Consider the following 11,786-nt stretch of genomic DNA (forward strand, 5'->3'; position numbering starts at 1 on the left):
AGAGACTGAAACTCTTAAGACCTGTGCTGAGACACTGCATATGTATTTTCCCCATACATAGGCAAAGGGTAAGTGTTGAATCAATCTTCATACTTCAGTAAGTCCCAGTGGAGACTTCCTTGGGGGATTCTATTGGATTCTAGTGAAATCCTAGCCCCATTTCAAGTCGGTGGTAAAACTCCCATTGACTTAACTACAGTCAGGATCCCATCCCTTTGAGTTTCAGCTGTAAAATGCAAGCAGAACAGAAGGAATGAGGACAAGGGTCTTGCACTGGCCATGGTTCTGTTTGCTGTAGCAGTATCATTAACATGCAGCCTGATATTTGGCTTCAACAGGGAGCGCTGGTAAGAGGTTAAGAGGCTTAATTCAGCTGATCTTTTTTGTTCAGGCCCTGGTATTTGTGGTCATTCTTGGCTGGGTGTTTGTACCCATCTACATCAAGGCTGGGGTAAGCACAAATATATATTTTTTGCCTATCTTTGTACCCTGTGTTACTATTTATTTCTCACCCTATTGTGTGTGGGGTCTAGCACCATCAGAAAACCATTCTCAATGGCAAGAGACTTGCAAGTTGGAGGCATGATCTGTACCAGTGACATATACATGTATTTGGACAAGGAGGTTTTTCTGGCTTTGAGATCTTTGCATGGGGAAGATTGGGAATTCTCTGGCTGCTTGTACATACCACGGGGTTTTAATTTGGTTTAGTTCTCCCTAAATTGAAATGGTAGGTTTTTAAAAATACTGCATCAATTTAGGGAGAATTAAACTGAACTAAAACCCCATGGCATGTACACAAGGATAGAGGCCCAATCCTTACTTGCCTTTTTGGTGGCAGGAGGCTTGGGGAGCTGGGGGTGGGAGGAGGTGAGCTGCTGGTGGGCCGAGAAGTCCCTGAGCTGTGCGGGAGCCCCCCAGGCAGCACCTGCCCACTGGCACCTGGCCTGGGCAGTCCTGGGGGGTGCTGCAGCTGCAGAGGGAAGCACTGGGCCACCTCACAGCTCAGGCAGGCAGGGTCCAGGAAGGAAAAAAAATCAGGCTTGCTGATTTTTTTTTATTTTTTTTTTTAACTTTTTTTTTCCTTTCTTCAGTGCAGCCTGTCTGCACAGGCTGTCACTGGGACCCACAGCCCCTGAGCTGTGCGGGGCCCGCCAAGCCCCAAGCACATTGGCTTCCAGCACTCCGTGCACTGTAGCACTTTGTTAGGTAGCAAACTAAAGCACCTCGGAGGTGTGTTATCTCGCTACGTACCAAAGTAATTTGAAGTGGAATACACTGCTGAGCGTACAAACAGCAATGCCATTAAAGTGGTGCAAAAGGGCATTTAAGCCACTTTAAAGGCCAATTTTGTGGCATGTACAAAGGCCCTCTTCTGTGTCTCTTCCCAATTCTTGCAGGTTTATTTCTTCCTCCTGCACCTCTGGGGCCCCCATTTCTGTAATATCTGGGCAGCAGAAACTATCTGAAGTTGTCTGTCCCCTAGTGCAGTGTTTCCCAACCTTTTCCAGCCTAAGGCACACTTAAATTAATAATAATTTTCCATGGCACACTTGTTAAGACCTTCCCTATCCTCATACCTATTGTAGCTCATTGCCATGGCAAAGTTCCACAGCACACCAGTTAATTTCTGACAGCACACTGTTGTGCCATGGCACACTGGTTGGGAAACATTGCCATAGTGTGAATTCTCTCTTTCCACAGGTGGTGACAATGCCGGAGTATCTCAGGAAGCGATTTGGTGGCAAACGGATTCAAGTCTACCTGTCAGTGCTTTCTCTGCTCCTTTATATTTTCACCAAGATCTCGGTGAGTTACACTTTTCCAGTTTTCCCCACTTCTGCTGTATACTGGCCTGAGAGAGAGAAGCTCAAGTTTAAATTATTCTGCGCACACACATGACCCATTTCTACGTGCCTGGCTCATTTGGTTCTCATTCAGTGTCCTTGGCTTAATTTAGGCTGGTAAAAATGTGTTTCCATGTTGTCACTTCCATTTAGTAGTGGAAATTCTGGAATATCCAAGGGGAAGCTTTTTTCCCTAGATGCTTGTTATGATTTCTCTTTTTTTTTTTTTTTAGGACTTCTTTTTCACATGTGCTTCCTTCTGGAATAGGTCGGGATAGTGGGAGTCTTGTACTGCATACCGTATACTCCATTTCAGGAATCAGTGATGGAGACTAATGAGAAGGTTGCAAGCTATTAGACTGTGTCACCCCCTTTTCTGCTTCTCTTCTCCAGAGGGTAACAACTGCTGCTTGTTTCCCAGGATCACCCATCCACACTTTGTTTTGAGCATCATCTGGGCAATAGACCTCCTTGCCATCTTAAGTTTATAATTCTCTTTGCCTTCAAGCCGGGGAAACCAAGACCCTTTCATATTCAAGGAGTGTGAGGGTTTTTTTTTTTCTCACCTTCATCTTCATCTTTTCCATTACCCTCCTCTGCCATAAACAATAACCTTTTAGCACTGTGGAAAGAAGAGAATGAATGAGGAGCAGTTAGAAAAGAGAGTGGGTAAATGTGAGGAGAAGGGAGGAATGAGTGAGAAGGAAAGAGAAGAGAGCCTTTCTGTTGATCAGCTGGTGCTATGAAGTGCATCTCAGGAGGGTGCAGTGCAAGAGTAAAGGGAGCTATGATTTTCCACACCTTTTGAAACTAACAAGGCTCCAGCCTAGTCCAGAGTCCAGGCAGACCCGGGGCTGTTGTTTTCCTGCAGTTGCTATGCAAGGTTACTCTTTGCCCCCCAAATGGGAGCTGAGTGATAATAGTGCAATTTAAGGTAAAACAGTTGCTCTCAGATCTCACACCCTTGTGATAACTGACCCTCACAAGGATTATAAATTAAACAGGCTGGGACTTGGAAGAAGTCCACACACTGGGTTTGCTCTTGCATTTCTTTCAGTGAGCAGCAGTCAATAAAACTGGTTTTATGTGCAGCTGTAATCACAAATCTAGCATTTGCAACACAGAGCATAATATTATTCTATCAGCTCCAATAGATGTGGCATGAATCCAGATAGATAACTGATTTGCAATCCTAGTATGGAACTTGTATCTCTTGCTGTATTGTGAAAAGGCCATCAGTTTGCTAACTATATTCTAGATTATATATATTATTAAATATATTATTATTAATTAATTAATTAATATTTTAATATTATTAAATATTATTAAATATATATAAATTTCCCCTGATATCCAGTTGAAGTGACCTGAGTTGGCTTAGGGGGTTTCTGTCAGTTCCAGCAGGCATGCCCTCCTCTTAGGCAATGGAATAAGATGGGAAGGTGAAAAGCTACACAGAATAGGAAAGCCTTCAGGATCTGCCTGATAAAGGAGGGATAGCTGTTGAATGTTAAATGCAAAATTATGCCAAGCAAGTGGTGCAACAGAAAGTTTAGTTTGGGTGAAGTGGACAGGGAGCGTAGGTGGAAAGGCAGCAGAGATGTAGGCAGGGTACGCCAAGGGTAACAAGTAACAATGTGATCACTAAGGGGCCAAATCCTGCAGTGATGTCACTGGGTAAAGCATATACATTGAGGTGCAGAAGCAGTGGTGTAAGTGTAGAGAAAGATGCAAGTGGGGAGCACTGGAGCAGGGAAAAAAGGGTTGTGTCTTGTAAAGAGAAGTCAAAGGGATAAGATGATTTGCAGCAGTGTATTGAATTAATTGACTATAGGCTGAGGAGTGTTCTCATCCTGAGTTACAGTAGCCATCAGAGATGCCCTCAGTCCTGCCCAGCTAACACAACAAAGCAGCCTATGATGGGGCCAGTATAGCTGAGCCCCTCTCCAATTACAGCTTGTCCAACTGTGACCTCTGCACATTAACTCATCTGGGTGGGGTGCCTGTTGCCATGACAGAATTAACTGATCAAGGGCAGCATACAGAACTGTGCCCGTGGCCATGGCAAGTGCCTGTCAGTCCAACAGGTCACCTGGAATAAGGCAAACAGAGGAGGGCAGCAGATCCCACTATCTGCACACTAGCGCTTTCATTTAGTATGTGAATACATCTACAGTTCCGTACGGGCACTGAGGCAGGTGACGTACGCAGGGTGGCATGCAAATACCAAGAAGCTCTGTAGGAATCTTCCCGTCTGGTGCTAGAGACATAGCATTGCTCAAAAATCTGAGTCAAGACATACCAGTTGGTTGCACAGATTTGCATATTGCTTTCAGGCTGCCGCCTTTGCCGATCCTCCCTGTCCTTCCTGTTACTATCATTGCCAGCCAACCACCAGAAGATGACTTTCCTCATCACTTGTGGTTACCCTGACACACCTAACAATTTGAGTCATGGTGACACCCACTGCAATTTAGGCTTACACATCAGTATAAGATCTTGTTTTCAGGGTACCTGTTTTCTGTGTTGCTTCCTCCATGCCACGTGTTTGTGATTGTGAGAGCTTTATCCAGGGTGCATGGCTCTATGTACGTTCCATGACTACTCGGCTGCACTGGTTCCTGTGTTTTTTCTGGCAGTCTCCATTCTCTTATGACAGACTAGTAATGGGTCTGCTGTGTGTCGCCATGCAGAGCTCCTGCTGTGACTCTCTTTACCCACTCGCTTTTTCCCTCTCTGTTCTATGCGCTCTTATTCCTTTCTTGTCTTGCTTGGCAGCTCCTTCACCAGCTCCCCAGAAAGAGCCACAATCTCTTATGTTCCTGAAGCCAAGGTATGTTCTGTGGAAGCAGAGCACTGGAGATGGGGCTAGAGAGCGTCTGCATGAGTTGTGCCCATAGCTGCTTTGAAGAAACTGCTATCTATTCATGATGCTACTGCTGTTCCTAACAGTGTAGCTGAACCACAGGTAGCAAAGCTGAGCCAGAAGATGGTGTAGACTATCTAATGAGCGATATAAGTGACTGATTGCTGTTCACATCCTGAAGGAATTCAAAATCTGAATCTCCTAAGGCACTGTGGCATTTTCTTAACTTCCTTTAGTTTTTCTTAGTAGTCTTAACTACTGTTAACAACAGTAGTTGTCATTGAAGCTACAACCAACGTCGCTTCTAGTTTTCTCTAGGAGTTCCTGCGTATTTGTGCGTGGCTCTTGTGTGAAGTCCTGCAGTGCAAGAAAAACATTTACTAATTTCAGAATAACGATAAGCTTTGAATGCTATCCATTAAAAAGAGTTAATGAAGAAACAAGGAAATATCAGTAGTAAATTATCTAACTGCGAATAGGAAAGGTGAACGTCAAAGGTAATTCAGCAAATCCAAGGGAGTTAAGGTATCACTCGGAATGTTAAATAATTAACTGCATATTTCCCAGTGGGATCATTTTATAGCCATTAATATTTAAAGATATGCATGCTAAACTAATGCTAAAAATAAACCTGGTGCACTTTGGGACATGACCTGATCGGCCACCTGAGGGTCGAGAAGGCATCTCCTCCCAGACACACAGCAGATGATGATTAAGCAAGTAGCATATGGGATTAAGCTCTAAAACCTCCGGTCTCTTAGTCCTAATTCTGAGTCTCTTGTTGGGAAATCCTGGCCCAGCCTCCCTGGGCACTGATTGCGAAGGTGGGGGAGAATTAAGAATGGGACTGTGCTTGTGTTACATTTCCCCTGTGTGGGTGCTGCTCTGCTCCACTCCAGCTTTCTGCATGCCAGTGGGCAATGGCTGACAAAGGAGCAGGACTGCCAGGCTGGCCCTCATGTGTGCTCCTCACCCTGCAGAGTGTGGTGCTGAGGTGGTGTCAGGCCTTGCAGTCTCAACATTGCAATAGCAGCCATGAAGTAGTTTCTCAGGGGTAGGCAGGAGAGGATTTCTTCCTCTAGCACCTACCCAGCTAGAGGTGGTGTGGAGTGGATTTGCCACTGAAATATTTTCTGCTTAAGTTTCCTTGTCTGTAAAATGGAGTAGTACCCAGTTCCTAGTCTCACTGTGAGGATACACTATGGACATCAAAGAGCTTTAAAGGTGAAACGTGATAAGCAACATTATTGCATGCAGAACAGCCTCTCTTATATCCTTGGTTTGATCCAATATGGGATTGGCCCTCCCTGCTTTACTTCAATACTTGCTGTTGTGACCTCTAGTAGAGCTGACAGCTAAAGCCCCTCTTTAGCTGTGCTTGTTTTGGGATTTTAGGTGAGCTTTTCCAAAGTGAATGAGTGACTTTGAAGCAAAAACTCAGTGACTTGATTGTGGTTGCACTGTCTGACCCACATAACAGTCTCTTTGCCACTGGGACAGCTGATTGCACTGCTGCAAACCCCTCAAAAAAACAGCCTTCAGTGGTACAGCATGAGCTGGACTGAGGTACGCCAGCCTGATGTCACATCTGGGGACGCCACACTGAGGCAAATTCTTTCTCATCCTCAGGAGCTGCTTAGCTAACTAACCTCCAAGATAAAGTGTTAATCCTAAAGCTGAAAATTCATCTCTCTTACAAGAGCTAAATGTCCTTGTAGCAGGCCACCTTCAAGTCAGTTACTTTGAGGCATTCATTGAACTTGTGCAAAATAAGGTGTTGTCCTAAACTACCAGTACCAGTTGTACTGCACGTATCTGTGTGGAGCTAGGAGAAGAGACTTGTAGCTTATCGCTAAATGGAAGGGTCATTGAACATAATTCTTCCTGGATGACACAAAGGTTGTCAGTGGGCATCAGTGTTCACATGGTCTGGGGTTTAAGTGCTTTCTTGTTGTTTTTTCCCCATACGTAAATGCACAGGGGTGGAGAGGTGACTAGTCACATTTGGTTAAGATGAATTGTAGCCACATTTCTGGGCACTGAACTTCAGAGAGAGACCAGCAGTTAAAATAAGACAAGTCTTTGGGCACCTATACACATGCTCTGGGGTGCAGCGGGGGGTGGCGCTTTAATTGGAGTGGCTCACAGAGATTAGTCAAGTCTGCTGGAGCGCTCTAATTAAAGTGCCTGCATCATCATGTGTATTCAGCGTCCCACACTTCAAAATGGCAGCAAGGGTACTTTTACTTTAAGCCCCCCTGCCGCCATTTTGAAATGCAGGTTTAAGCTCCCCTGCCGCCATTTTGAAATGCAGGGACACTGAGTACATGTGACATGGAGGCTCCTGGAGTGCACTAATTAGCATGCTCCAGCAGACTTGCAGCAGACTTGATTAATCAAGTCTGCTCCAACCTGTGCTAATTAGGACACATCAGAGCAGAGCTCCGTCGTGTATAGGTGTCCTTGGAGACCAAGGAGATGGGCTTTCTTTTTATTCTGCACATGTTTTTATTCTTTTGTGCCGTTCTTTGGGGGAAGGGATAGGTTAGAGCAACAGAATTGTTCCCATTATCTCCACCTTCCTTAAACTTTCACCTTTCTTTTTATTAGGCTGACATATTCTCTGGAGCTATATTTATCCAGCTGGCCATGGGCCTAAACCTTTACTTGGCTATAATTATACTGCTGGCCATTACTGGTCTTTATACCATCACAGGTGAGTGCACGGAACAGCCTGACAAATTTCAAAATGAGTTTGAGTGATGCAGACAGATGAAAAGGGGAGAGAAGAGAGGAGAAAGGAATGAAAATATGAATGGAAAGTGATTTGGATTTGTGTATAAGTGTGTGTGTGTGTGTGTGTGTGAGAGAGAGGGAGAGGGAGAGTGATACTGTTTAAGAGTACAACGAGGTGATTCCTACTGAGGCTTTCTCCTTCAGAAGAGCTCACCTATTCTTGGCTTTTTCTTTGCCTCTAGGTGGCCTTGCAGCTGTGATTTACACAGACACCTTGCAGACCTTCATCATGCTAGTGGGGTCCTTCATTCTCATGGGATTTGGTAAGTAAATTGGGTGAATTAGAGCCAGAATTATACACCTTGTGCCCTACTGTCCCAGTGAAGTGGATCCAGCATTGTGGGGTCCTATCAGGTCGCCAGTTGTAGCACTGCAGCTGCTTTTGTGCATTTGCCTGGAAGAGGACAATAGCATTGCCAAGTCTTCTTGTCATCCACATGATTGCATTGCCAAAGCAACAATTAATTCATGACATCATCCCACATAAGGATAAAATATTTTGTGTATGGAGGTGGGGAGGGGTGAGGCAGAGTTGTTGCAAGTATTGAGAGGTCCAGAAGGTAACTTGTTTCAGGAAGGTTATAGTAGGACAGTGTGTCAGACTAGCTCATGAATTTCTAGTGCTAAGCAGAAAGGTGATTGATCACATGGTACAGCTGCTTCTTGTTTCTAGCTGCTAAATTGCATTAAAACATCTCAAATACATTAAATATTTAAGCTAGTCTTGTAGTTGCCATAGGGATATCATTCCATTGCCCCCATTGCCCATGACAGATGAGATGGGCTCTGTGATTAAGAATGGGAGGGCAAGTGTCCACAGGCCCATCTATGCATTAAAATATGGCCTATACTATGAAATAGAGCCATATTTTAAGGAGCTAGCCTGCGTAATTAAATTGAGGCTTAATTTAGACTTTTGGATAAATGGTTCGCTGCAGAGTCAGAGGCCTGGGCTCAGTGGCCTGAGAGGTCCATTGCAGTTCTGTGTTCCTAAGAGAAGGAAATAATCACAGGGAATCCTAGGAAGCATAATTTTCTTCCCTCTTCAGAGGCATCTCTGGACACCTGTGAGCCATGGGCCTTAGCAGTGCGCAGGGCAGCATCAGTAGCTATGCTGCTAGCAGCTGTGGTAACAGCAGTTGGGTTTGCAGCACAGCAATTGCTGTTTTTGCACCCCTCCTTCCCCCTTAGCTATGCTACTGCGGCTCTCACCTTGGCTTGTTGTTCAAAGTGGAAAGCTTAAGTATGGGACATGGGAAGGAGAGTGGAGTCAGGCAGAGTGATGTAAAGCTCCTCTATAGTGGTCTGAGCAGCAAAGCCACTCACGCTGACACCTTGGTTAGGAGAGCTTTCATAATACACTGGGGATTTTTTTAATTTTTTCTGCCAACAATGATTAATTTTGGGCAGGCTTATGGCACCCATAGCATGAATTTTCCTTCTTGGACTCTTCAGCTCCATCAGAGACTTTTGCCATTTAACATCTTTATCAATGGTCTTATATTCTGTTTTTCAGCATTTGACAAAGTAGGAGGCTACAATGCTTTTGTTGAGAAATATATGAATGCAATTCCAACCAACTTCACATACACAAATGGTACCCTTAACCCAGCGTGCTACACCCCTCGGGCAGATTCCTTCCACATCTTCCGAGATCCCATCAATGGAGACCTGCCATGGCCAGGGCTTATCTTTGGTTTGAGCATCCTTGCTTTGTGGTACTGGTGCACAGATCAGGTAATGTAAAGGCTACTGGATTGGGAAATTCAGTGTGTTCTAAAATCTGAAATCCAGTTCTCGTGGATCTTTATTTTTAAATGTATTTTCCCCCACACAGGACTGCCATAGTGTAGCTGTTATCTCCTGAGAGCAAAGTTACTTTTCTTTTCAGCTTTTAGATTCAGATCCAGTCCCTACTATGTTGAAACGTGCATGTGTGCGCGCATGCGCATATGCGCACAAGTGCATGCCCTTTTACATACTGTGATGGGTAGAGATATGTTCTCTATGATGGTTTTCCCTCTTTCTTGTGATACTTGAGTGTCCAATTTTCAAATATGGGCATCTTGATAGGCCTCTTAAATAGGCTAGCTACATGCTAAAAAGGACCTCTGTCAGTCTGTTAAAGTAATTTCCTATCCAGCTATCCTGTGTACAGTTCCTATTTGTGCGGTTTTAATCTCTTGTGTATACAACGGTGAGCAGATACTTACTGATACTTGCTGAGTTCTCTCCTCATCCTACCTCAGGTTGAACGACCTTCCCCTTTCCTTCTTCCATTTCCTCTGTAGGCATAGCAGTCTACACAGTCTACAAAATGATTATGTTGGGATATGGAGAGACGGGGATATGTACTACTGTAATTGTGAAGTACTGTCTGGCTTGTGTGAATGGGTGAGGAATTTGGTCAGCCCCTAGCAGGGTGATCTACCTATGCTCCATATCATGTGGATTGATTACCTATATTTGCATGCTAGTGAGGGTAACCGTCTCCCCTTAGCATTTTTTTGCAAATATGTAATCCTTTTATTGATTCCTACTAAGCTTATTAATATGTTGGGCCAGGGAGTTTTACACTTGAAACATATTTTGGACTAACAGTATTTGTTACTTTTATCTATGTGATGCATCTGCTTTTCCCTTCTAGGGTTTTATTTTTTTGTTAAGGAGGAATGGTTAGATCTCTTCCTGGAACACAGATTAAAGAGCATCATTGCATCTGGATGCAGCTGGCAGGCTGCGTAACAAAGCTCTTTCCTGGAGTGTTTCATGTCCATGTGTCATTGACAGGTTATTGTCCAGAGATGTCTCTCCGGCAAGAACATGTCCCATGTAAAGGCTGGTTGTATCATGTGTGGGTACCTGAAGCTGCTGCCGATGTTCCTGATGGTGATGCCTGGGATGATCAGTCGGATTTTGTACACAGGTAAGATCAAGCATTCAAGTCCCTTTAGCCTCTTCTCATTACTGTCTCAGTGCCCCTTGGTCTTGTCTTCTCTGTTCCTTTCCAATTTCCTTCCCCCTTTCTGCTCTCTATACCCAGATCATTAAGACACCTGCTGTTTCCCTTCCCTCTGCTCAGGGTTCAATAATGCTGTCATTGTCTCTCAACTTCTCCACTGGTCACAGCATCCCTGCTTTGACTGAGTGAAGGGAAACCACCCCCATCCATGACTGATGTTCTGCTCCCAGGCTGAGGGATGGAGTTTCTGTCACCACAAGGGCTGTTCCCAGCTCCTGGAGGTTCCTGAAGTTCTCATGCTTGCTGGTTCAGTGTAAGCATAGTGCCAGGCTGTCTTCCTTTCCACACCCAGCTGTGTACACAACAGCAGGCAGTAGAGCAGATGGGCAGAATGGGAGGGGGCTTTTTCTTGATTCAGACTGATGCTGCCCTGTACAGCACCTGCATTCTTCAATCCTGCCCCCATTTCCAGCTCTGTCAGGGCAGTTTTAATGTTCTCACATATAGCACTTCTACTTTTCCTTCAGGCAGGAAATAAATGGTACAGAAATGGGATTCCTCCCCCAACGGAGGGCCCAGGATGGTACCAAGCAAACTGATGGTTTTCCTCAGAGATGAATTTAGGAAGTTCTCTTGATTTTTGGATAACTTGCTGATAGAACCCCCCCTGGCATTTCCTGTCTTGTGATTTTCTCCTCAGATGTGGTGGCTTGTGTTGTGCCCTCCGAATGTCAGCGGTACTGTGGCACCCCTGTCGGCTGTACCAACATTGCTTATCCAAAAATGGTGGTGGAACTTATGCCAAACGGTAAGATCGTGCCTGGTTTAGTGTTTTATGTGCAGGTTGCAGCGGCCAGGTTACAAAGGCTGGTCGTTAAGGGTGCTCGCTTCTAGGCCTGTACAAAGCGGCTAGTATTCGCTTTGGATTCAGATTCAGCCGATTTGGGGGACAGTGATTCAAATCACTGTCCCAAAACAATTCGGCCGAATCTGATTCAGAGATTTGGTGGCCAAATCTTCGAATTGGCCCCATCCCCTGCCCACTCTCCCAGCTCTAAAAAACAAACAAACAAACAAACAAAAAAAAAACCCCAACAAAAAACAACAAAAAAACCCCACTCACCAGCTGTTGCCCAGCAGGGGTGCAATCCCCACTGCTCCCCATTGCCCCATGCTGCATGGGGGGCTTGGCCATGAGCCCCCCAACCCTCGCCCGCTTACCCAGGCCCCCCATGGTTGCCCCACCCAACCCAGCTCCCAGCCCTTAGAAAAAAAAGGGGCTTTTTAATTTTAAAGAACTGGGATCTGGGTGGGG

At 45.0% G+C, this 11,786-nt stretch overlaps 1 protein-coding gene across 2 annotated transcripts in view; it reads left to right on the forward strand.

Moving 5' to 3' along the window:
* SLC5A1 (solute carrier family 5 member 1) overlaps positions 1-11,786 on the forward strand; it is a 33,334-nt gene that overhangs the window by 11,289 nt on the left and 10,259 nt on the right. For both annotated transcript variants that reach the window (XM_025199321.1, XM_014518168.2), the window contains exons 4-10: positions 392-451; positions 1,705-1,809; positions 7,324-7,429; positions 7,692-7,772; positions 9,026-9,246; positions 10,300-10,435; positions 11,172-11,279. In XM_025199321.1, the coding sequence (XP_025055106.1) occupies positions 392-451; positions 1,705-1,809; positions 7,324-7,429; positions 7,692-7,772; positions 9,026-9,246; positions 10,300-10,435; positions 11,172-11,279 (817 nt within the window). The remainder of the gene's footprint in view (positions 1-391; positions 452-1,704; positions 1,810-7,323; positions 7,430-7,691; positions 7,773-9,025; positions 9,247-10,299; positions 10,436-11,171; positions 11,280-11,786) is intronic.

Source organism: Alligator sinensis, unplaced genomic scaffold (assembly GCF_000455745.1).
Source record: "Alligator sinensis unplaced genomic scaffold, ASM45574v1 scaffold505_1, whole genome shotgun sequence".
Classification (NCBI taxonomy): Eukaryota; Metazoa; Chordata; order Crocodylia; family Alligatoridae; genus Alligator; species Alligator sinensis.